The 26,673-nt window shown below is 36.7% G+C and overlaps 1 protein-coding gene across 3 annotated transcripts in view; it reads right to left on the reverse strand.

Annotated features, from left to right (window-relative positions):
• Nucleotides 1-1,101: 1,101 nt before the first annotated feature.
• The window catches only part of VPS41 (VPS41 subunit of HOPS complex), a 114,305-nt gene continuing 88,733 nt past the window's right edge, over nucleotides 1,102-26,673 (reverse strand). For all 3 annotated transcript variants that reach the window (XM_042042889.1, XM_042042890.1, XM_042042888.1), the window contains exons 17-29: nucleotides 25,709-25,801; nucleotides 25,079-25,206; nucleotides 24,022-24,166; nucleotides 22,711-22,752; nucleotides 22,553-22,603; nucleotides 21,171-21,308; nucleotides 18,256-18,310; nucleotides 17,046-17,186; nucleotides 15,412-15,548; nucleotides 8,289-8,388; nucleotides 7,452-7,496; nucleotides 5,922-6,001; nucleotides 1,102-4,333 (exon numbers count right to left, since the gene is read on the reverse strand). In XM_042042889.1, the coding sequence (XP_041898823.1) occupies nucleotides 4,253-4,333; nucleotides 5,922-6,001; nucleotides 7,452-7,496; nucleotides 8,289-8,388; nucleotides 15,412-15,548; nucleotides 17,046-17,186; nucleotides 18,256-18,310; nucleotides 21,171-21,308; nucleotides 22,553-22,603; nucleotides 22,711-22,752; nucleotides 24,022-24,166; nucleotides 25,079-25,206; nucleotides 25,709-25,801 (1,236 nt within the window). In that variant the 3' untranslated portion in view covers nucleotides 1,102-4,252. The remainder of the gene's footprint in view (nucleotides 4,334-5,921; nucleotides 6,002-7,451; nucleotides 7,497-8,288; nucleotides 8,389-15,411; nucleotides 15,549-17,045; nucleotides 17,187-18,255; nucleotides 18,311-21,170; nucleotides 21,309-22,552; nucleotides 22,604-22,710; nucleotides 22,753-24,021; nucleotides 24,167-25,078; nucleotides 25,207-25,708; nucleotides 25,802-26,673) is intronic.

Raw genomic sequence — 26,673 nt, forward strand, 5'->3', positions numbered from 1 at the left:
CCACCATGACTTTTTATTTAAGAGATTATTTCCAGTTCCCTTGAACTACAGTCAGGACTCTACTCAGCAAGCAGAAAACCACTGTGGTAGTGTATTCAATAGCAAAGAGTAAAACTGTGCCTGCTTAGAAGATTCCAGCTGAATAAACATTAAGCCTAAGATGGAAAGTGATTAAATTCCCTACAATGAAAACTTGCTAGACCAACCTGTGCATTCTATACAGAATATTGAAAGTGTCTACCCAATTATCAGCCAAAATGTAGAAAAACATGTTGCAGCATAGTCTTTTACTAAAAACACATTTTGAAACGTAACAGACAACTTGCTATTTCTTGTTAGTTGCTTTCCAGTAGTGCTTGACAAATCCTTGGCAGTAACTGTCCATGAAAACAGTTATTCCAAATATGATATGGATCCAAAATATCGTATTTTGATATGGATCCATAGAATATGATACCATATGGAATATGATACGGATCCAAAAACAGGGAAGCAAGCAACTAATTTTGTTTTTGCTCTTGCTCTGTAACACAAGACCAGTGTCAGACACTGAGCTTATTCATGTTCCAACATGTAATACCCAATGTGTTCAAGGTTTCCTGTAGTGCAGCTATAGAGAACATATCTTTGTATATAGAACGTCTTGAAGGATTAACTGACCCACTGAATCATGTCAGGGTGGGCAGCAGACTCTTGCCCAAGCACCACATACAGCTGATTGAATGTATTGCCGATCCAGTAGAACAATTAACCTCTCCTTTTGCAGAAGTCAACCTTTATCCTGACGCTGTCCACTTTACCTCAGCTCTCAGCAGGACTAAATAGCCTCATGCTCAGCAGGCACCTCTAGCTTCCCATCTCTTGGGCCCCCCAAAATCTTCAGTGTATCCCAATATTTTCACCAAGCCTATCACATAGCATTAAAGGTTTAAAATAATGAAACAAGGAGAGATGAGAAAAATCATCCAAAGACTCACTTTTAGCCTGTCACAGGATGAGTGGGAGCTTCAAACAAGCCCTGCCTTAGCCTCAGATTTTGTCAACAGTTTAAATTTAAAAAATCACTTTGGCCCGCAAGTTGTAAGGATGGCAGATCAGGTCTATGTATAAAAATGAATTTTTTATTAAACAGACAAGAGATAACAGATGAAACACCTTACTCAGAATTACTTACTACACAGTATAAAAGTAAAGAACTACTAGTAGATTACAGCATAGCATATAACACTGCACTATATCAAGGTACCTATAGTTAAGCTAGCAAAAGAAATAGTATTGATTAGGAGTCGAATGTAACTTACCACTGAAATGACGATAATGTACACAGATTCCTTTATTTAAGCCCTGGAGAGTAACTGCAAAGCAGGCATCCCTACTCATGAGAAAAGCTCCCATACATTTTCAGGAAAATGTATAGAAGATTTCTGCTTTGTTAAAGTTTGGTGAGGTTTTCGTAGTTTGTGAGTGTCTGTCAGTCAGACAACTTACCGGGCCAGATCTCACTTCAACAGCGAGATGTTTATTGGCAGCTGGGAGATTCCAGACCAGTGTTAACCCCATGGCACCAAAATAACTCACTACAAGACAGCTTGTCTTGTTTGAGTTATCTGACAGGTTAATGAGATAAGTTCTTGTGGGGGTGAGATGTCCTGCTACAAACCAAAATAGTTTTCTGTCTTTTGGTATGACAAACCAGTATGTACTTACTTGATACATCACAAATCCTTTCAGTTGGCTTCATTGGTCAAGAACTCACACAGAACAGGATGTATCAGAGAAAAAATAGCTTTTAAGTTTATTTTAAGTTTACCTTAGAAGTACGAGAACTTTGACATCTGAAGTAAGTGCTGGTGAAACTGATTAAGTGCTACTCTACTTTTCTGAAAGGCTCTGCAACTTTACAGTTATTTCTTGGGCAAAATTATTCTTCAGAAGAAAAGCTCTTGGGTAGCTGAATATTTTAGACTCTAACATCAGTTGTTTTCTACGGTGTAAAGGCTTCTTAGGAAGAAGAGTGAATCAAAGTCAGGTCTGTACATTTCTTGCTGAATCTTAACAAGCAAATTTGGACTTCAGGAACATGAAAAGGGTAGTCCCTGAAGCCCAAATGAAAGAAGCTTTGGATTTAGAGAAGATTTTGATTAGATTTTCATTGAGTGATTTAAAATTACTTGCATAATGCAAAGAATATGCCAGGGTATAATGCAGTATTGCTGATGATGGCAGACTAGCAAACTGAGTCACAAAATGCTCAAATGCTTTAGGGAATTTAAGGCCAAGCTGAAGTAAAAAATACACCTTCTTGAAATTATCACATAACTCTAAGCTACAGGACACTTTGCCATATACATGTATAGAAGCAATTTGAGTTTTTCCTCCTGTAAGCTGACAGCTTATTGCATTCTCAGGATATAATATAGAAAAGCTGCTTAAAGCTACTGAAGAACGGGGGTTTAAAAAAGTTTTTAAACTTTTACAGGCATGGCATGCAATAACTTAAACATCATGGTGAAACAACCCTTGAGCTCACTGCAGCATTTAATTTACTAGGAATCTAAGCAGCTTTCCTGATCAGTATAGTGAAGAATGGATAAACGAACAATATACCTGAGAATGTGTACTACCTGCTGAAAACGAACAGCTGCAAAGCCAGTCACTAATTCTTATGAGTGAAGCTTGATGTGTGCAGACTATGCTCACCACTACAAACCTCCTATCCTTACGTTATGCCACCTACTCCATGTTCATTAATAATTTGCACCATTTAAAAATTTTTCTTCAGCTGTCTGTATTAACACAACAGATTACTATGCTTTTAAGAGATCTATTCTTTTAATGATTGTTTTGCCTATGTAATCATGCAGAGTAAATCCTAGCATTTCTAAACACATAAAATTTTATTCCAGTATTATACAGATCTGCACAGTGGACAACAAAAAATCATTATTCAGATTGCAAGACCAATTGCCCAGAGGTTTTAAAAAGAGTATTATGAGTATACATAAACCAGAAATCCAAGTTTCCACAGTAAAAATTATTTTAAAGTGTACTTACATGGGAATAAAGTACAGAAGAAGGTACTTTATTAGAGGTACTGTATTTTCCAGTTTTACAGATAGACCGCAGTATCCCTATACCATTGTTTTAGAACTTAGTATGTTAACTTGTTTAAACTGTACAATTTGATGGCAAAACAATATATTTTTATTTTCAAACCCAAGTTATTAAAAAGCAGAAAGATAACTGGGGAGTTCTGATTTACTTTTCTTAAGGAAAAGACGCTTATATTGAATTTAGTCAGCATATATTATAAACGGATTACATTACTGTGAAGACATTCTGAAAGATCACTTCCTTTGGATCAACAAAACAGAATGCAGTTCAAATGAAAAGTATGGTCTTGTTAACATCCGATTGACTTAACTTAGCTGTTAATTTTCTAAGGCCAAAAGAAACTTCTAGAGATCTTACCTTTGAAAGGTCAGATACACTTTTCCCTTGCACTTAAATGAAATCATACACTTCAATCACACATAAAATAAGCATAAAGACCTACTGCTGACATTTAAAAATATAGTTTCTCGATGAGTTGAACATGAGAAAAGCTCACTTTAAACTATTGCATTGTGAATATGAATTGAGAAATTAACCGGTTTCTAATGAACTATGAATGTGTAACCAAGGCAAATTGCCAATGTATGGAATTCGTGGTTAACAAATTTGTTAACTGAAGATATGAGCTGGCACACAGACAACTTCAAGTTCTGAAGCAATTCCACTGAAAGGAGTCAGACTCCTATGGGTCTCAAGGTAAACAGGTTCCTAATAGACTAAATCAGGACTGAAGTAGTCTGGTGAGCTGAATTCACAGCAATACATTTTTCTTTACAATATCTAACCATAAGTCTGATGTGGATCCAAACTGTAAAGCACATTAACTGATAGCAAACACAAATCTCTAAATTGTATGGGTTTTTTCTTCCTATTTTATTTTTTTTCTGTTCCAGTATGAAGTAACAAGCTGAGCAAAGGAACCATGACATATGAATTGCATAACAAAGACTTACCAGAGAAAGGTTTTCACATTTTCTCTTTCCCCAAAATATTCAATAAACAGGATAAATTACAGGAACCACTTTTAAATCACAATCAAAATTACATACAGAAATGATGTCTAATGGAAAAATACAGTGGCTCTGCATGGTCCTAACAGATCTGGTGTCACTGACTGACATGGAGAACTAGGTAACTGCTATTTCTTCATCTCCAGGATTGCACTTCCTGGCCCCCGGTGTTTGGCACTACATATATTGCAGAACTGGACAGAAGATACCTAAATCAAAAAAAGAAAACAGGAAACTCTCAGAGAAATGTAGTCACATCAGAATGTGTGAAGATGAATGAAAAGTGCTAATGCCCTTCTCAAAATTACTGCTCACAGTCAGGCTGTTCCCTGTCAACATAGTCATGGACAGGTGAGGGAAGACAATATAAAAAAACATAGTAAGGCAGGCTGTTTTGGAGCCAGAGGGTACAACTCGCCACTCACTCCAAGGGCATTACCACCACCTGCCAGGAGAGTAAGGTCAAATTTCCTCCACACCAAAAATGAAAAGTACACAGTAAAAAGCATCACTGATTATCTTAATATATAAAGACGAGAGTAAAGTCACTTGGTCAGCTCCAATAACCACTGGATGCCTTAGTCACAGCTCTGTCTTTGGACAGTGCTCCACAGATTTCTGACAATTGAGATCAGGGCCCAAATACTGTCATTTGACATCAAATATGTATTTATTGTTGCTCTGTGTTTAGCTCTGTGTGTTTTGTGCATGCACTATTTTCCTTTCAGTATGTCACCAATAACCAAATATCAGTAACATGACTGATCACCTAAGGTCACAAAATACAATACAACAGGAGAAATTTGGCTCTTTCACATGCAGACACCCATGTATTCATACATACTGTCTATGAATAGATATCATATAATATCAATGTAACATTTAAAAATCCCACCTAACCAGTCACCGACCCCAGAAAACTGAGAATGCTAGATAAATTTTAAATTATTTCTCACAATAAAATTTGGGATAAATATTGAAGAAATATTTACTAGTTGGGCTTTCTCATACAGATGATCTAATACATTAAGCTTTTCATAACATATTTAAGTATACATGCTGTACCATATGGCTGCAAGCACTTTGTTTACTTACAGAAGAAGTGATTCACTAAAGCTATTTTTTCACTACATATAAATTTTCAGAGACAGATACAGAATCTTAAAAACTTAATTTTCTATGTGATTTTGTTACCATTTGAATGATTTCGTTCCTAAATTTAAACCCTGTTATATCTAGAAGTTATTTTTTGCTTTGTGTTAATTGAAAAAACCAACCAACCCTCCCAAAAACTTATAAAGAAAAACATGTTTTGAGCATAAGGATGATTACAAAGATATTTAAACATTCACTCTGAAATGACTGATTTTTGTCTTCCAGGTCAGAATCATTTAATATGGTTCACTTGAGAAAATACCTTTATTCTTGTCTTTGAGTATGTTTAATTAAAGTAAAAGCTGGAATGGAAAAGAATTAATTAAAAAATTAGACAGACTGTATTCCCTGTATGTCTCAGAGCTGGATTACATATTCAGGTTGCAGAAAATAATAAATAAATAAAATAAAATACTGTTCAAACAGCAGTGATTTCTTTCCACATTGGATGAACTTTAGTGGCCGTGTCCTTGAATTCCCTTTCCTTAGTCACATACTACTATGTGGTATCATCTCAAGTTATTACTGTAATCATATAATTCCTCATAGACCCATGTCCTTCCCCACAGCTAAGGACAAAAGAAAATAATGTATCACTTTATCTTCAGCAAAGGTGTCAGACATATTAAGCTGATTTCTTACTGTGTTAGGTACAGGTAGGCACTCTTTGTGAAACATGTGTCTGCAGTGGAACACTACCACATTGAAGGACTTGGATGCATCTGGGAAACAGAAAAGAAATTCATTCAACAGGGCGATGAAACAAATGATTTAGTGGCTACAGCAATATATGCCCACATTCTATTATACACAGAGAAACTTCGAGTAACATCTCTCAAAATCGTTTCCAAATTATTCTGGCTCATTCACAGAAACCATGAAGAGTGATGGTTTCAGGTAATGTATACCAGTGATGGAGTTACAAAACAATTTTATTCTGTGGCTTAAATGCTGTATACCCTTCCACCAGGAATTTTTCATGTCAATAAATGCTACATGCTAAATTTGGGCAGGGAGAACAGTAAACTACCACCAAATAATTCAGCTGCTTTGAAGAAAAGTTAGCAGAAAAATTCTTGCACTAGTGTGAAGAGAACCAGAATACTGAGCAGTTCTAGTGCCTGCACTGCATGGCATGATCCTGAAATTTGGCACCAGGCTGCCTAGGTGCATGATGTGGGTTTTCATTCCCACATGAACATTTAGCCAAATTAGAACTCTAAATACAACATCCACATATCTAAAGAATAACCACCTTATTCATGAACATCATTCACATTCTACTTTGGCTCTTTTTTTCCTCAACACACATACCTCAAAGCACTAGCACGTTCAACTCTGCCAGGTTTTCCTGTTCTGTATATTGCTGCACATGATCCCAGTATAGTTGTTTTTATTTATTTATTTAAGTGAAAAATAGTAGAAACCAGATAAACTGTAACTAATTCTATCGGGTTATTAACATTTAGAAAACAAACAAATGTCTGTACATATGCTTTGTCTTATATATTCTTGTTTGAACATGCCACGACAGATATTCTCTTAGTAAAATTACTTTTTTTTAAGACACCCAACAGCTACATTGATATTTCTGGACTATAGTTGCCTTGCAGCACATACATCTCCAAAATAACATCCTGAATTTCTAGTTTCAAAACTAACTTTAGAAGGTGTTTTAAAGCTAGTCGGTTTTAAGATGTTTCAAACATGGCAGCCATGACTGAAGACAAGAACTCTCCACCATTCAGACAAAAAGTACATTCCATAAAATTTTATAATCTTCGAGTTCAGTCTAAATCATCGAACAGAGGAGGACAAGATTTGGTGGCAGCAGCTTAGTTTTGTGGTTCTAATAATCTTTGAGAATATGTATGTTGATGGAATTAAAAGTTGCCTTGAATTCCATGTATTCAAAACAGAAAATAAGGAATAAGTGAATAAAAAGAGGTGAATAAAAAAAGAGTATCTGGGTTTACTGCAACAAAAAATGTCCAATTAGACTCCACTTCCATGTCACAATTCAAAAGCAAGCTTTGCATAGGAGATTGAAATTTATACAGTGATCACCAAGGGAGATTACACATTTTTATGAATAAATGCAAACTGTAGCTCCTCTTAAAATACTAATTAAAAATTTTACAACCTCTTTTTTTTCCTAGAAAAGCATCCTACCTGAAGGAAGTATTGGAGACAGACATGATTCACAGATATTCTCCTCTGAAAAACAAAACAAAAGAAAACTAAGAACAGCTTTGTTAACAAACTCCATGTTTACTTTTTTATAAAGCAGCCATGAACATACTGCCATTACAGAAATGGAGCTTGGTCTTAAAGCATTTACTTAAGATGCCTAACAGAATCTATTAAAAATTGAAGAGCAATATTGAAGTAGCATTTCTAACAACAACATGATAAATATTTAGATCTGATGATGGCAGAAGTGCAGGACTAAGGCTGCTTAGGATCAGTGCTGTAGAGACAAAAGGCAAACTGAAAAAAAGGAGCATGGGATGGGTGGCTGTTAACTGCAGCATTTTGGAGCAGAAGCTCTGGTACTCTGTCCTGTCAGCTTTTGTCTCTTGCTATTAACACTCAGCTAGTGAGAATTACAGCGCTGCTCACATGCATCATTAGCACCTTGCAAAATATTTTCAACTGTTTCTGACAACCACCTTGTATCTTTTGCTTTGGTTGCAGATTATTATCGTCTGACTGTCCATGTTAGCACCAAACAACATTTTCGCCTTTACAGACAAACTGCAGGACACAATACATTACTGGCTTTGCAGAGATTGATCAAGAGAAACAGCTGCATGCTGGGTCTTGTAGTTTTTGAGATACAAGTAATTCCTTTGCAAAGGGGAAAAGCATCTAGTATCCTACCACACTCCACAGATAAGATAAAAAACCTCAGGCTTTTGGGCAGCTTCCAAAGCAGACAGTCAGGGGGTAAATAAACCAAGCTATAGTCTTAAACCTTGAAAGTCATCATGTTTCCTCTGTACCCACCATCCACTAGGACACCCTTCATCTGAGTTCGATGCATTTTCTTCAATAAAGAAAGAGAATCAGCAACGAGTATCTTTTTGCAACCTTCCCGCAGCAAGATCTGTTGGTGCAAAGAACATAAAAGACAGTGGTTGTTGAACAGATGGGCATATCAACTATCTTGACAAATCACCACTGTGTTTCTCTGCTGCCAGAGTGAGTGCAAGGAATGTTTAAGACTTTTCAAGGTATTACAAAGGAGGCAAAGGAGGAACCTATTGTTGCCATCACCTCTACCTAAATGAAAAGTCCACAATAAAAAAACCCAAAACCCCGCAAAACAAGAACAAATGTCAGGAAATAAAATCCTTTACAAAGATACTGTTATTATAAATTATGAACATCTTTCTATGAGATGGTGTTAATAAATTACAACAGCGAGGAATTTTTACAGTGCCCTCAGAATTAATTTCCAAACCATTTCAAAACAACTTCTATGTATATCTTTCCTGTCTTCTTCAGAAAAGATATTTGATAATCATAAAACCTTTGTAAACAGAGCAATTCAAAATATATTTTGTTCCAACATATATCCTCCTGAGGTGTCATTTAATAAGCAGTATTAAATGTCCATGCAACTAATCAAAGGTCCCTAGTTCATTCCTCTTTAGCAGAAGTCTCAGCTTCCTTTTGACTTATTTGGTATTTTTCATTAGATTGACTTGTCATTGCCTGAAACTGTTTTGAAACACAGAAGAAGCAAGGGCATAGAAATTATACAGAGCCTTATTTCACAATACTTAATGAAGCAAGTTTGGAAATATGACAAACCCAAGTAAGTATTTTGGAATTTTTTCTTTCTCCTCCCAAACTGATGTTTGGAAATTTGTTTTCCAAGACAACAATTCCTTTGAAAAGTGCTTTCCAAAGATACTCACAGTCAATTATAATGTGACCAACCCTACTAAAAGAGAGGTATAAAGAAGCAATGTTCCTTCCTTTCTTCTGATCATTTGTATTACAGGAAATATTGAGCATTCTAAGATAGTGCAAGATACAGCGAATGCAAATACCTAAGAAGAAATACAATAATAGATTTTATAGCCACGTGGACACGGTCCAAAACTCTACCTTTTTACATACACACTGTGCAGTAATAAGGCCACACTACTAAGAATGACATGCAGATAAGACCACAAATCTGAAGTACATTGAAAAAATTAACATTGAGTAACATTATGAGCATTTAAAATTGGGCATATCAATAGGTGAATGACAGTTTTCCAGTGTTAGAGACATTGAGCTATAAAACATTTCAGAGCACCAGCAACTGAATGCAGATCTACGAGACAAACACTTAGAAAATTAATAATTTTTATCTGTTGATAATCTCAGGAACAATCTGGCTATGTCTTTCCCCTGCTAACTTTATCCAAAGGCAACAAAGAATGTAAAATTTTGTTCTAAATAGAGAAAAATGTTGCAAGGTTTGAAAAAAATCCAAGAAACTTTTAGCAAGGACAACTGAATGAGACTGTTTCAGAAAGACAGATGAAACCCCCCCCATGCTGAAGTAAAAGGAGTAAAACAAGCATAGAGTCATAGAATATCCTGATCTGGAAGGGACCCACAAGGATCATCAAGTCCAACTCCTGGCCCTGCAGAGAAGAGCGCCAAGAATCACACCATGTGCCTGTGAACACTGTCCAAATGTTTCTAGAACTCTGACAACCTTGGTGCTTCAACCATGTTAAATGAAAGGAGCAGAACAAAGATACAGTGGGAAGATGGAAGTGTGTCTTAGCCTTTTCTAATTAAAATACAGTGTGCCAATAGGAAAATTTCATTAAAAAAGAAAAATGAAGAGGGAAACAAAAGACATCACTAGATCACTGGAAAACCTCAATACTGTTTGATGCCTGAAAACCCAGGAGTAACAGAAACACCTGATAAAATGTATCTTTTAAGAAATATGCACTTTCTGCCATTATTTAAACAACACTAAGATCTTTCCATACCACATTTAATGACTGTCAGACCTTATTTTGCTAGAAATGGAATACAGTAGGTAGCTATTATTATAAAAGGAAAAATCACAATGCATAATGTAAAATGTCAATTCTCAAGGTAATATATCTCAACACTTCTGTAGAAACTGAAAACCTCAAAGATGGATAATTTAAGAGTTACAGAAAGCAAAGGAGAAGGAATCTGGAGTCAAGAGAGAGGGAGCTTCATTAAAAGGGAGGAGAAGTAGGTAACTGTGGACTAAGATTAAGTTGAACTAGTTAAAACTGACATTGGGCATAAATCTATAATGAAATCACTTTCCAAGAAGAAACAGAATTGAGAATGAAACTGAATTTTACTTATCCTTTAAAAGCATATAATTGTGAGCACAAGCAGGACAGCATCATGCACCTACAGAAAGAAGTTTTGTGCAAAAATAATGCCTTCATGAAATTAATGAAAACTGCTAAAACCAAAACAGCTATTGCAAAAAATAGTTTGTTTTCTGGCTTTATTAGGGAAGATATTAGGCATAAACCCTTCTATTTAATTAAAACAGTCTTGATTTACAAATGCCTAACATTAAAGAAAAGCACTGCAGTATGCAGTTAATTTGAAAGGGTATATTCAAAGCTCTGGGAGTAAATTCAGGCCTTGATTCAGCTTAACCCTCAAACAAGTCCAACTTTCTCAAGGCCACTCACCAAAATTCTTTCAAACAGCATCACTACCGCAATTAAAAGCACATTATTTTTAATCTTTACAGCCTTGTCCCCCTGTGCAAGCTGCCACCTGCCCCCTAGTGCCTCCAAGGTGTCTGAACAGCATTTTTAGTTAACATTCAGGACCATAACCTAACAATTTTTCCAGGTGCTATTTCAAGCAGCATTCATTGGATTATCCCTGGGTTCTGCTAGTTCATAAACTCTATTATGAATGGATATATGTGGATTCTGTGAATGGATCAATGTCTCTTACCCATCAGAGTTACTGCAGGTTCAAGCAAAGTGCAAACTAGTAAGTCAACATTTGACTAAAATGCCTAATCCACAAAATCTATAGTACTATATCTAAACAAATTGCTTCCGTATTTTAAAGCTAGGGAAAAAGTAGACTTAGAATACCAACATCTTTCAAAGTTTTATTCTTACAAATGCCATAGGGTGAAAAATGAAGCATTTCTTTATAAAACAAAGAGGTATTTAAGTGTCTTCCAATACCACAGTAATTTGCTACATTTCATTCAGACACAAACCAAAGCTGAAAAGACACCTATTTTATACATTTGGAAAGCTTAGCAGGCTTATAATTAACTCACAAGTCTACAAATAAGGGGATTTTTCTCCCAGTCTTCTTTGTGAAATGTGTGATACAATGCTTTAGAAACCTGGAGAACGGTGATTTAATTGCACTTAAATAAAAAAAGCACTAGGAATGTGTAATTTCTAATAAGTAAGCAGGTTTCTCTTTAAGCCAACATGTCTAATTTATCTATAAATTTATGGTAGCAACGTAGATTTCAAAAGCAATAAAAAAGCTTCAGACTACACTTTTTTGATAAATGCTCCTATTAAAATTCAGAGAACTATAATTTTGTTCTCATTGTCTATGTCTTCATAACTTTGTTGTTTGTGAATGTTACTGTGTATAAACACTAAAATCAGTATTATTTCAGCAGTAAATAAACTTTCATCACTACAGTCAAACAGTGTCACTTGATTATGTACTATGGCTTTAATACATTAACTCAAATGATGACAAAGAGAAAAAACCGAAATAAATCATCCTCAGGGGTGAAAAAACCAAAAAAAATCACTTCAAGTTTTAATCCCAATTCAGAAAACCACTTAAATGAGCACTTAAATATTTCCCTGCTTAGGAGAATAGTTAGGAGTGTGCTCAGTTTTAAGTTCATGGCAGAATTACATTTCCTGAAGTTGGAAAATAAAAATGGGTATTCTGGAAGGCAGGTTAATAGATCCCTACTTGTAAAGCAGAGCTGTAATGTCAGAGAAAAAAGCAAATTAGTAGCGCTTACTTGAAATAGTAATCTAAGAAAAAAATTGTACATGATCTATGTTTTGTTTTTGCCCAAAAGAATATTTAATTCTGCTTTAGTGCTATGCTTGGTTGGTTGATAGTGATCAGATTTTAAACGTTAACCACACAGCTGAGGTGAGCTTATAGTAGCATATAGAACAGTTGCAGCAGTTCATCTAGTGGGTGGCAATTTGTTAAAGTGATGCAATCAGTCTGCAGTCTGCCAATGTTAATAAAAATTATTCAAGGAAGAGTCCGTATTAAAAAAAAAAAATTACAATCAAATTTGCATTAGTAGACTTTCTTGTTGGATTCTCTAATGCATGCTGTGAGTCACACATACTTTGGCAGCCACTCAGTTTGATTTACTTGGTTTTGCTGGGATGGAAAGAGTGGTTTTCAAAAAGACAAAGTCTGTCAAAGGCCCTGCTTCTAACTCCTACTCCTCCATATTTCAAATCACACCTAAGTACAGTTTGCTGGTATGAAAAATCAAGAGCATAATAGGAAATTTGCATTTGCATGCTTACATAGGCATAAAACAGTCTTATCAGGGCTTGCAAAAGGAACCCATTAATTAAACAATATAATGGCACAGTGGTAACATTGTTTGGGAAGCCAACATTATGAAAAGACCACCACAGTTTTTGTGTTAGGCAGTGACTTGCAAGTCAAGGAGCAGGTTCTCTTTTTGCCTGTGCTCCTCCATGGATCTTAGCACAAGATTCTTTTTGCCTTTGAAAATGAGAACAATGAAACTTACATGCGTACAGATCTCAAGATCCAAAAAGATGAAGTTATAGAAAATCCTAGCCAATGAATTCTGTATTTCTGAATGAGTTCAAAATGTCTGGTAGGTTTCACGCTACGTATCAGGAGGTTTCTACCAAAAGACAGAGTTGTGCCAGGCCAGAATGAAGGCCACTGACTTCTCAGCATGAACCTACACAACGTGTAGAGGTATGACCAGGCATTATACAAACACACCAAAGACTCGTTTTAAAACAGCTAATGAGGCAGCAATAACAGTTCCACTAAGGCAGAACTGCCCTCAGCAAGGAGAGGCTGCTTAGACATTCACCTGAAGTCCCAGCCATGTCCTGGAGCACATGCCAAATGCAGAAACAGTCCCTTTATAAAATCTGAACTTGCCAATTGGCTACTTAGGCGAGTGTGCAAGACCAGCAATAAGACCCCTAAATTTCAATGTAGATATACCATCTGTTCATAAACAGTGCACTTTACATTGCCAGTAACACTTAAAGAATACTTATTTTAAACTATAACTTACATTTCTCTAATGAAATATTGCCTTTTATTTGGCTATACTTTTTTCTATCATACAAGCAAGCCAAGCACAAATTACATTAAGCTTCCTTAATCTCTATTATCCCTATGAAATCTAAAGTTTAGCCCTAGAGCTATCCAATTCTACTTTACAATCAATTAATTTGAAATCCATTAATTATTTCAATGCTAACAGCAAATCATTTTAGGTATCATTCTCAAGGTTAAATACACCCTTTTAATTCAAAAGTAATTCTGTTAAAAGGTATTTGAAGAAAAAAATTATACATTCATCCCCAAAATATGACCAAATGATGTCATCAGCCTTGTCTGAAGCCACACAATATATTTTGTATATGTGTAAAGCTATGCTTACAGCACTTTCTCAGTCTGCCTGCAAACACAACAAATACTACATTTTGATTTCATGAGAATGCAGGAACAGGAAGATCAATGGTGGTACTGACAGCAGCAAGATTAACATGCAACTGTTGAAATGTAGCATGGTATTTAGCTAGCATCATTTTGGAAGGACACTAGCACCCAATGAAGTCAAAACCTGGAAGTAATGTTACAACATGCATTATATGCAAACATGTATCTATTTATCCGGGGAGGTTCCTTGCATATAACAAGAATTGAGAGATGAAGAAATGTAAAATGCTCCTTTGAAATAGACAAGGTTATAATCTGAAGTTCATATAAAACTAAAATAATGGAAAAGCCTTAGAAACGCTTAAACCCTGCCCTGGAAGAGAGATACGGGCTTTTACTGGCCTGGCAAGACACCAGCCGTGACCTTAATGCAATCATCAAGCCCATCTATTTGCTCAAAATGTTGAAAGACTAATAGCAGATGTGGAACAAATGTTTGAGGCTCAGAAAATTGAAGTTTCAGCTGCCTACTGAGCTATGTTTTCTTGGATTCTGCATAGTCATACTGGAGGCATTCAAACTCCTCTGTAGCTTTCTTTCAGTAGAGAGATGCAGAACAGCATGACAGAGAATTCAGGTTTGGGACTCCTTTTGTAGCAGGGAGATTTAAAATATGCAATGCAATACACCCTACTGGCTACTTTCAGGGAACACTGAAGGGTATGCTTCTTGTAAGTTCTTACAAACATGTGTCAGAACCAACCATGTAGGGAACTGCACATATCTGTATAATTATTTGGGATAAGAACTCCCATAATCCAGTGAACAGTCCTTTTTTTTTATGCATAAACAGCAACACATGCACAGAATATTCTGAGTTGGAAGGAGCATTGAGTCCAACTCTTAAGTGAATGGTCCATAATACAGGGATTGAAACCACAACCTTGGCATTATTAGCACCGGGCTCTAACCAACTGATTCTGCACCATTGACATAAATTTGATTTTAGAAGTTCATCTTCCTTCAGTTAGTATGACACTTAACATATAGCGCTAACACCCGGTGAATGTTTCAGTGAGGGCATGTTGCATTCTGCCTCCATTGTGCCTCTGCATTCATGTGAGAGAATGAAAAGTAATCGTTGTGAAACTTTCCAATACTGGACAGTTGGGCAGTGTAAAATCACTCAAGATGCTTCCATTTCTACTTACCCACCAGGCTTATGACAGTATGAAAGACATTTAGAAGGGCTAGAAGCCATCAAGAGATCTTGGCAAATTTCCACTGTTTCTGTCACAGCTTTGTACTGGCCCACAGTGTCCATGACTGATGGCTGAACAAATCATGATAGCCATTTCTTGTGCTGTTCAGTGACAAAGAGGTTTTGCTGTCTCTCTGAAAATTAGTATCACATGAAGAATGCAACATCTACCTGCAAGTTGTAGTCCTGAAGAATTTTCACTAGTGAGTCTCTCAAATTAGGAATCTCCATGCCTTCCTTAATGCGGTGGATCAAAAGAATAGGATCAACATGGGTTCCAATATTGTTCAACAAGCCAGTAATAAAAGCTGTGAAAACCAAGAGGCAAAGAAATTAAGAAAAATAACCTGACAAAATACCTGATTAAAGGCTACTTTGGTGACAAGCTGCAGGCTTTGGCTTATTCCTTGACAGTTCTCTACTAAGTGAAAACACTAGGTCTCTTTTAGAGTCTTTGTATGTTTCTCGCAGCTGTGTTTACTTGAATACAAGCCTTTGGGAAAGAGAGGAAGATACAGTTTGGCAATTTACAGAACTTCCAGCATATTCAGCAAAGTGGTAACTGAGTCTCCAGCCCAAGCTTACAAGCAAATAATGCATTTTGATTCAATAAAAAGAGCACTCAAGCAAACAGAGTGAGAAAATTAACTACCTTTTGTGGGAATTCCATTCCCAGTTCCAGGGTTTAAAAACAAATTTTCACGCACCTAACCTGATTTCAATGTGTTTCTAAACACTGGTGAGAGTGACATGATAGAAGTCTTTTGCTTTTTGAAGAGCATCTGGCTAAAAAAACACACTAGAATGATGACTCAAGGCTGTGTTTTTTCTTTAACCCCCACAACTGAGGAATATCACTAGAGTTGCTCTGCATATAGGCAGAAACTGTAACATATAGGAACTGAGAGAATTCTGTACGTTCTGAATCCCTTTTGCTCTAAAGATGTCACTGATTGTAGCATCACTTCTAGTGATGCATTCAAGTATGGGTAATTTGAGAATGCCATTCTTCTCAAGGCTTAACAGATTCTGGTAACTTCTTCTTGTCAAAATTAGCAGCCAAGGGATGAAAAGATATATATTCTCACACTAATTCAACAAGACTTTCAATCCCCCAGAAAAGAGGTGCCAAGAGAGACTTCAAAGTCTTGATTTAAAGCCCTAGAAGAGGTTGCAAAAACTAATGGAGTAGATAGTTAGGAAAATTCTCTATTTTCTTAGTCATTTGAACTTCTTTGAACCTGCCTCCTTGACAACACTGATGCTTATGTTTCTGAGTCCATCCTTTTAACTTGGAGTAGCTGTTAATATAATGGATGAAAAGCAAAATGCACTCATTATTACCAATCTTACCTTTATAATCCAGAAACAAAATAAATTAGTTGTTTTGCTGAGGGGAAGAAAGGTGTGGGCTCTTCATTTTCAGAATCTTGAAGGGAAGAAGTTGTAGTAACACAGTACGCAACATTCTCATCATGCTTGCAGACTGTGTTTTGAGGCTGTCTAAAAATAAAGTCTCATTCTGCTAGATTAAAAGCACTACTGTCCCCTTGATTTGTCATTAAGGGCATAACTATGCAGAGCTTATTCAATGTTAAGCCTCCAAGTACTCATTGTGTAGCACACCCTCATGCTGCCTTGCTGCAAGTTTTATGGACAGTAGGACAGCTATGTTGTGCTTCACAAGCCAGACCACCTCCCTGACCATACATAAACGCCTTCTCTAACATACATGTGAATAATTCAGTCCTTTAATTGCAACAGCATTCCACACATGCAAGGCTTCCAGAAACTATCCTACTTACGTGGTTTGTCAATAGAATATAAAATAAGATCTTCCCAAAGTTCTCCATCATCTTGTTCCTTGGCAAATTCAATAGCTTTATCTACATCTTGCAATTCTTCCATTATCATCTTCAAGGCGCTGCGGCTATTACCCATTCTGCCTGGAAGGAAAAATAAGTAAAAGAGATTATAAATGCTAATTGCTTATCAGTGTTCAGTGCTCCTTCAGTAAGAATTTTGTAAGTGTGAAGTTGACTCAAACTAATTCAACTAAGACCAAATCTAGTCTATTCAGATGTAGGAATGCAAATCAGTATAATCTGAACAAATGCTTGGAGCAGTTTGCTGGACTGGGACATGGAGGCTTTCTCAAGGATGTGTTGGGTCATTTGTGGGGTTCTGAACTGCAGCAACACCTAACATGAGGGGGAGTATGTGTATGTGTATGGACATAAACTATAACATGAAATACCAGCTTCAAGGGCCCACATGGGCCCTCTTAATTTGCCGTAAGTATAGTGCAGCCTACACTCATGAAAAATAAGAGGAAACAGGTGGACATAGGAGAAATTATGAACTATTCTTTTAAATAAATTCATTTGTAAATCCTACTCTCCAGTGGAATGGTCCACAAAATATCTTCTTACTAAACCAGAGATTGTTTAAAAAATGCTTACTATTCTGTTCATGACTAATACATAAACATACATATAAGTCTTCCGATGCCTCTCATTCAGAGATAGAATTCTTAGTCTGCTGAAGGAGTTAATTTACAATTAATTTCAAGGGGAAAAAAGATAGAAAGCAATATAAGCAAATCTTTCACCTTAGCAAAAAATACTAAGCTGCTGAGATGTACTCAGAAGAAAACATTTGTTTAATTTCTCCTCTCTTGTCAAAACCAACAGTATTACTCTTCTCCTGGAGATTGTATCAAAAATACCTCCCCGCCCAAGGTGTTCCCCATAGCCTCTGCAACACTTTCAGAGCCCCAGAAGAACACCAAGTAAGAAACACAGTAACAAAATACATAAAGTTAAGACATCATATCCATCCAGTGCTTTGTTTTATTTTCTAAATCATGTTATTTGGTTGCACTGACTGCATACCAACTTTGTCTCTGTGAAAGCATGTAAAACGATACTAGATAATACATTTTAACATCATAAACTTTATTAAAAGTTTAAAAGTGGTGTAATTTATCACAGTTACTTATTCTGAGTTACTTACTCAGAAGGTAGACTGTCTCTTCTACAAAGTTCCTCTGCTGGCAGATCTCAAGAGCCTTGAATTTAAGGGAAGAGAGGAGAGAAGAGAATACAGGAAACCATGTAACATGAAATTTTATTGATCACAAATGCTGCAAGTGGCTTAAAGAGATTTTTCCACAAAGTTACATTATTCATTTTGACAGGAACACAGCTCCCGTAATAGGCATTGTCAGGTCCTCTGGCCTTAATTAAGAAGAGAAACTCCATGACTTCCAAGACTCTTTTAAAAATTCTTCTCTGAAACTGAATAAATCTGGGGACAGACAGGTATTTCAGTCTGGACTATGTCAATCTCTGCCTTTAATTCTACCGGCAACTTCTTTATTCTGCCTCCAAAAGTTGGTTAATAAAAAACATTAAGGTTATCTGCTGTCAAAACTTGCTTCCTGTGGGTGGACTTATGTGGTCCCTAGTGATGGAAGTCTGCTTGACATTCATTAACAACACAAGGCTGAAGATCTCCTCAGGGTAACCAAAATGGTTTCAGGAGAGAGAGTGCCCTCTGAATTTTGTACCAAGAAGACAATGCAAAAATAATAAATATGAAAGAATATGAAGGAAGCATTTCTTGTAAATTTGGTTTAAAGACCTGAGGGCTAAGTATCACTAGCAGCTACAGAATCTGTGTGTAGTTGGAAACCAGCACAATTACCAAAACTATCAAACTGATGACCAACAAGTTAGAAGTAAAAGGAAATCGGCAGGGCTGGTATGCCATGAACGATGCCATGTCTGTTTCCAGTTTGGAAACAGAAAACAAACTCAAGATTCATAGCATTCCTGTAAAGACAACTGTTCACCAATAAAGACTTTCACACTCAGAAATCAAAACTTTAAATACATGAAGCACAACTACAAACAAAGATGTAGGTAAGAATTAACTTTTCCTTCCAATTCTCGTAATTTCAGATGGGTTACTATGAAGATTAGAGATATGAACAATGAATTTTGGGCTAGGGGTAAGTGAATTACCAACCAGATACTTCAGGTGAATAAAGGTATGAATAATACTAATAAGTTATATACACAGCTGACAGCCTTCTTTTTCCTCTCCACTTACAAGGTAAACTACAAAGCACCAGGTATTCAGTAGTTGTAGATGCTGCACATTTCCTGACTGTCATGCTCCCTCTAGAGGGAAACAGGAAACATTCCTGCTTCTCTTCCAGCTTATTTTTAAAACGTTCTCTAAACTGCACTTGAATAAAAGTGGCTTACTTCTAGACAGCACAAATTATTTCTTCTTGATGAGTTTATAATTTCATTAGAGCAATAATGAGTGGATTTTTTCAGACAGAAATTGCTTTCTGCAATTTATACATTGTGTTGGAACTTGCTTAACAGGAACTGAAAATATTGGTAACTGGGAAATTCTTAGTCCCCTTTTCATTTTCTTAGAACAAAGATCTATATGTCACAAGAAGCATTACTACATGACATGCATGGTAAAAAGTATAATTACAGAATTATTAGTAGTATCTTTTCCTCTCTCTCTTAGCTTCTTACTGAAAGAAGTTAACATTTTAACATTAAGGTTAGAATGACACATTTTTTCTAACATCCTTCTCTCTTGACTTTGGTGATTACTGCACCACACCTTCCAGAAGCTGATGAGTCTCTGACCTGTTCTCACTCATAGCCCATATCTTCAGCAAAGCAGTGCCAGCAATGAGCATCAGTTTCACACAGCATTTTCTGCACCACCCATCACTAAAGATAGGAGGATGGATGTGCAATAACTAAAACTAATTTGCCTCAAGATTAAAAAATAATGCTGGTAAGGTTTTATACATAAAACCATGATCACATGAATAATACATAAGGCAGAAACTAAGAATCAGAAAGTTAAAAACAAGTAAGTCAATACTGTAGATGAAAGTTTCTGGCTGGAAACCTCTCAGTCTCACTGCCTAAACTAGTCAATCTCGTTTCAAGTAATGGTTTCAACAAATCCTAATTCTCCAATCCTAAGAAAGTATTTTCCAGTAGACAAAAAAAATGCAAAACAAGAGAGCTACCAGGAACAGTACTGCTTTTCTTTGGAATGTTAACCATGTAAAATACAATATTCAATATTACACCTGAAAACTACTCCACTGTGTCATCATTATAGCTGCATATGGATGAGCATCCTTTCACAAGGTCTGCTCTGCTCAGCCATTAACAGCAATAAATAAAAATAATAAAATACTGACCCATCTAAATGGGAAAACTTAGAATTTCCATTTGTTTCACAATAATTCAAGCAGGGGAAACAACTCAATATTGGCCTTACCTTTATGCATTTTGTAATTTAACAAGAAAGAGTAAGGAAGGAAAATAGAAAAAAATATATATATTAGAAGGTGGAAACCTGATACTCTGTAAAACCCAAAGCGTATTAGCCAGAGTACAAAGACAAAATACTTTTAGCCCTGTTAGTTCAGTGACTTATATTGTATATATTATTCAAGAGAAACTTAAGACCTTAGAATAAAAAGATAGAAAAACTACAGTTACAGCTACTGATTTTTCGAGATCTAACACTGACAGGTCCGAGATTTGGCAAAATGCTTGTCAATTTCTTGTAACCATAACCTATTGTTCAGTCAGGCTAAGCACTGATGAGTAGATATGCTGTAGCTACTCATCAAGTGTGAATTCAGAACTTCTGCATAAAAAATACCTGTCAATTCCTGCCCTGTGAGCTGAGAGAGGAAAGTCTCAGCTGTCATCAGCTCCGCAAACCAAACTGCAGGCGATGGTCACAAACTCAAAGGATCCCTCATATTGGCAGTAGAGGGCAGTACCAGACACAGCTAGAAATTCACAAGACTACAAGCTGCAGACCAGACAGAAAAATCAAGGACCCGTGCTTAGATTTTTGGGGCTTACCTTCTCCAGTGGGCAGTGTGTGCTGTCTCTGAGAAATGGTAGTAAGTTTGGTCGATCATATTCAGCATAAAGGCTGATCTGTTTCTCATGATATCGTTGGCCTTTATGGTGGTCTCTTTTGAAAAGCTTGTGCAAATACTAGGAATCAAAAAAGAATCAGAATTCAAACCCACTTATTCAATATTATTAATGGAATAATAGAAACTCCCGAATTGGAAGGGAGCCACATAGATAATCAAATTCCAGCTCCTGGCCCTGCAGAGGACAGCCCCAGGAATCACACCATGTGCCTGACAGCATTGTCCAAATACTTCTTGAACTCAGACAGGCTTGATACTGTGACCACTCCCCTGGAGTGGGAGCCTGTTCCAGTGGCCAGCCACTATAGTGGGCAAAGCTTTTCCTAATATCTAACCCAAACCGCCCCTGACACAGCTTCATGCTGTTTCCTTGGGTCCTGTCGCTGGTCACCAGAGAAGAGATCAGTGCCTGCTCTGACTCTTCCCTTGTGAGGAAGATGTAAATAGCTATGAGGACTCTGCTCAGTCTCCTCCAGGCTGAACAAGCCAAGTGACCTCAGCTGCTCTTTGCATGGCTTCCCCTCTAGACCATTCACCATTTTCGCTGCCTTCCTCTGTATGCATCCCTTCTGTAAACTGTCACTCTGTCTCTTGCCTTTGCAAAGCTCTTGGGCTGTGGACTGCACTTTTCATAGATCTGCTCCCCATAATCAGATCTCTAACCCATAAATCACCTCTCCACCAGATGAATACCTGAGCCCTATCTGTAATGAGCACCAAGTTAAACTTCCCTCCCTAATACAGCCCAAGCCCACAGTCACACATTATATACTCCACTGACAGCATGTTCAAACCAATGAGGGGTTTTTGGAATAGCAGTGTGGAGCCACAGCCTTACAGTGATACTGTAATTTTGCACAAACAAGAACAATCCAACAGTGTATAGAAGTTACAGCTCCAGAAAGACAAGCAATTCACTTTCTCTATGGATCAGCAAAACATATTTTAGAGCTGCACCCACCAACCAACCCCAATTTTGGGTAGGGAAAAAGGAGGAATAATAGCAAGAAGTTATTGACCAGAAAAGACAAGTGCCTACAATGCAGTAAGGAGGAATATGTTAATAAGGACGCAGTATGTTATCAAATTCTCACAGGTACACATTTTAAGATCATTTAACTACTGTAAAGATTCTATGGCCATGCTAAAGGGCAAATTGGCAGAAGTAGCTACATTGGCTCTGATGACTTATGACATTTGAGTTCAGGTGCACTTTGACAGGATAAACACACCATAAAAGAGATTTCCAGCAAAGAGTTTATTCAGCTCAACTTGAAATCAGCAGAATATAGGAATACTTACCACATGCTGTAACTCAGGCCTGTTTTCTAATTCTTCGACAACTCTGTCAATCTGAAAGAAAACAAACCTGTGATAAACATCCCATTTACAAGACTGAAAGAAGGACAGGTAATACAAGCTAGCATTGAACTGCCATGCCATGAATTTTTTATACTCACAGAAATTTTATCTTCATTATCCAAAAGCATGTCTACCGCTTTCTACAACAGAGAAAGAGAAATCAAGTAGGAAACAGGTACACACATTTTCTCACACTCTATATAGTATTATGCTTATCCACTGATGGGTGTCAGATGGATATTGCAGACCTACTCTTTTCAGCAACAGAAATTCAGAGAGTAATTTACATAACATCAGCATACCCTGAAAGTACAGCATTACAGTATTCTTCCAGGGTATTTCTCCTAAGTTTCCTCACTAATAGCAATAAATGCTGTGCACGTACACTGCAGGTGAAGTATGCCCACTGAATCATCGTCAGTCACAAAAAGCCACTGCCAAATGAGGTAGAAATACTATTTTTCCATTTCAAAAGGGAACTGCAGGGTGATGGCTATGCAAGAAACACACAGTTCAACCTGCCTTACAACTGGATTCCTCCAAACTATCTGCACAGCAATACCTTTAATCAGGAAGACAAGAGCATGTAAGCCAAGAGGCCACCAGGATTCAGGTTCTGCTTCCTCTTTCAAGAGCAAAATTTTACTTCACTTTCAAAAAATAACACAGATTCCTGATATGATTTATTCTGTGGGATTAAAAAAAATTATACTTTTTTTCTCCATGTAGTTTAGAATGGGCATACTGAAGATCATCACATACAGTAGAGATGGCTCCATATTTTAGCTCCAGTGCTTAAACAACTATTGCACTGAAAAAAGAGCAGATCTACTTGGTTATCTTCCCAGTGATCATACCAAAACTCATTTGCTTGGGTTTTATAGCCAGCTGGAAAGAAAGAAGACAGAATTCAGCACGGAATAAATACTTCCTGATTTTTGGAACTTAGGTTAATAACCTTGCAAACTTTCAGTAGCAGATTAATTGACTGTGGTGAAAGGAAAATGGCAAGTACATTTAATATATGCCTAAATAAATTCATTATCTCCTTTCTTTGACTTATTAATACTACTATTTGATTCAATATACGGAAAGAATAACATGGTCAAATGATACTCTGTGTGAAATGATATTTAATGTTGTGACTGGAGAATCACAACAATGATCTCGAATCTAGCACTTTTCTCACTGAGAGTGACAAATGGAAACGGAAAGGAAACAGAAATGGAAATACAAAGGAAAAAAATAATCCTTGGGTCAATTACTTTGCAGTCTAGGCAAACAATCTTTCTTATCTCAGAATGTATCCAGAAGCAGCAAACACACTCTCTGCCTCAACACTAGCTCATTTATTTTTAATCTGTTAAAATATATGTAGTGGAAAGTGAATATAAAATCATTAAGATCACCTCTGAATCAAAATCCATGAGCAGAACAATTTTGTCTCTGATAGAACTGAAGAGATTGTGCTTATGGATCAACTGGAAGACATCTTTGTGCCTCAGAGTTAGGTAGATTTCTAGTGCTCTGCCATAGCGCTGATCGTAAGTATACCTGATAAAAACAGATTATAATACATGTAATGTTACATACCTAAGGGTAGAAAAATCACCTATGAGAGAAAATATAAACATACTCTAGTATGTGAAACATTTTAGGATACTACTTGATTTTATAAATATCTAAATAGAGCTGTGATTCATTTTTGTTAAAGGGAAATAAACATCAGGCAACATTAATTTCACCTCCATTTATATTGGCCTTCATTTGTGTTCTGACCTGTGGTTTTCTGCATTTTTATTTTTCATTTTCAGCTCACAGGGAAGACACACAAAATGCTAGCCTTTCAATTCTTGGAAACCGATTGGAACACTCTTCAGAGCTAAAAAACATTGTTCTTTTAAAACTTTGGGGCAGATTGTAACATAGTAATAGACAGCAATTCTTCTTTCTTCAAAGAAGCAGTATGAAAATAACACAGTGATCAGGCTGAGAAAATCAAAGAGCTTTATCCCTGTACAAAGTGACCTAGAACCAGATCAGTTTTGGCACATTTTCCAATCACTTATTTCCAGCCATGCAATAAACCTAAATGTACTACTACTTAAATAGTGGGCAAAACCCCTCACCATTTTATTTTCCCGTGGGTAATTCTGAAATGCACACTTCACAGAAGAGGTTTCCTCTGACAGCATGAAGAGGAATGCTAGCTATTTACTTTGGAAAGAGGAGTAGAAAATCCAATCTCATGCTTAACAATTTGCTTTCATACTCAATGTGAACTTTACAAAGAAGGGTAAAGAATTGCTAAGGTGTGCAATCAACAGAGTGGAGAGGAAAGAAAGCCAATACTCTGTAGACTACAGCAAAGAAGATTTCTGTTAAGAGAGCTAAGCAAATATGGATAAACTACAGCACCCTATTTTAAGTGCACTTTTTGTAACAGGAAATGAAAACTGTACTCACAATTCTGCAAGTGTTTGTAGCAAAGTCCTGTTCTGTGGATCTTTCTTCAGGTGATCCACTACAGCTTGAACTATGATTGTGTTGTTGTACAGATCTCCAGGCCACTCTTTTATTAGGGTTGCAAACCCCTAAAAATATAAGAGATTGTAACAGAAATAGAAAGAATAGCCTAAGGAGCATTTCAAAACATCAAAGCTTCAGCTAAGCCTCTGAGATGACACCTGCTGTGCTTAACCTTTAAGGAACTTTCATGTGCCCACAGACATGTACAGTGCAGAACACAGATTTTTCCTTCTTAGGGCAACGTTATTAAGATTCATGAAGCTGAGTCTCTTTTAGGTGCTGTAGGCTTTGTGCATCACCTCAACCACTTATGCTACATTAAACAAACTAAAAGTAACAGTCTAATAAATAATCAATCTCACAGTATTTTCATGCTCTGAAGAACATTCTATTTATTCTCTTAAAATTAATATTCAACTATTAAATATTTTCATTATTGTGGAACTGTCCACTGATAATCTGCTTGAATACATCTGAGAATTTGCTGTCAGAATTCTACATTGCTAAGGATATTTGGCTGGCAATAACTATTGGACACATTGATGTGAACACATCAGGCTGCAGTACCTCATAGTCACTTTCCAAAAATTCATGCAGGACCATTTCGTAGATCAGAGGTTTCAAAACTGGATCTCGTCTTGGCAAGTAACGACTAATTGCCTATTGGAACAAAGAGAACAAAGTGTCAGACAGGGAATGACATGTAACATCCTGGTATACTGATAGAAAAAAAAATTGTTGTGAAACAAAAGAATAAAGCTATAAGCAAAACATGGCCCCTGGTCATCACCTGGAAGCCTTATAAACTCATACTTGTAAGCAGCACCCTGAAATGATTTACTTTAGGATTATACACATTGGAATTGTATAAATCATTTGAAAGAACTTTCATTTGAGAGACAGGTGGCAAAATACTAATTAGAATGGGAGAATCAGCCATTGTCCTTAAGAAACCAGTAGTCATTTAGAAAACAAAACCCATATAAGACCCCTCTAAATCCATCCATCCATTTCAAAATCCATTTTGTTAAGTCTTGGCCTCGTAAAAAGGTATAAGGATTCATTAGCTGAAAAATGTGTTGTAGTGGATGGACACCAGGCACCCAAAAAAGCCACTGTCTCACTTCCCTCCACAACTGGACAGAGGAGAAAAAATATAACGAAGGGTTCGTAGGTTAAGAAAAGATCCAGGAGGGATCACTCACCAAATACCATCACAGCAAAACAGACTCTCATTTGCAATAGTAACTGAATTTATTACTAACCAAATCAGAGCAGGATAATAACAAGTAAAATAAATCTCAAAAACACCTTCCCCCATCCATTCCTCCTTCTTGGGCTCTACCTCCTTCACCCCAGAAACACAGGGAGACAAGGAATGGAGACTATGGTCAGTTCATCACACGTTGCTTCTCCTGCTGCTCAGGAAGAGGGGTGCTTGCCCTTCTTCAGAGTGGGCTTCCTCCCACTAGGAGATAGTTCTCCATGAACTTCTTTAACTGAGTCCATCCCATGGGCAACAGTTCTCCACA

The sequence above is a fragment of the Corvus kubaryi genome, unplaced genomic scaffold (genome assembly GCF_017639235.1).
Source record: "Corvus kubaryi isolate FWS band 111438036 unplaced genomic scaffold, C.kubaryi_AGA036_p1.0 37398, whole genome shotgun sequence".
NCBI lineage: Eukaryota > Metazoa > Chordata > Aves > Passeriformes > Corvidae > Corvus > Corvus kubaryi.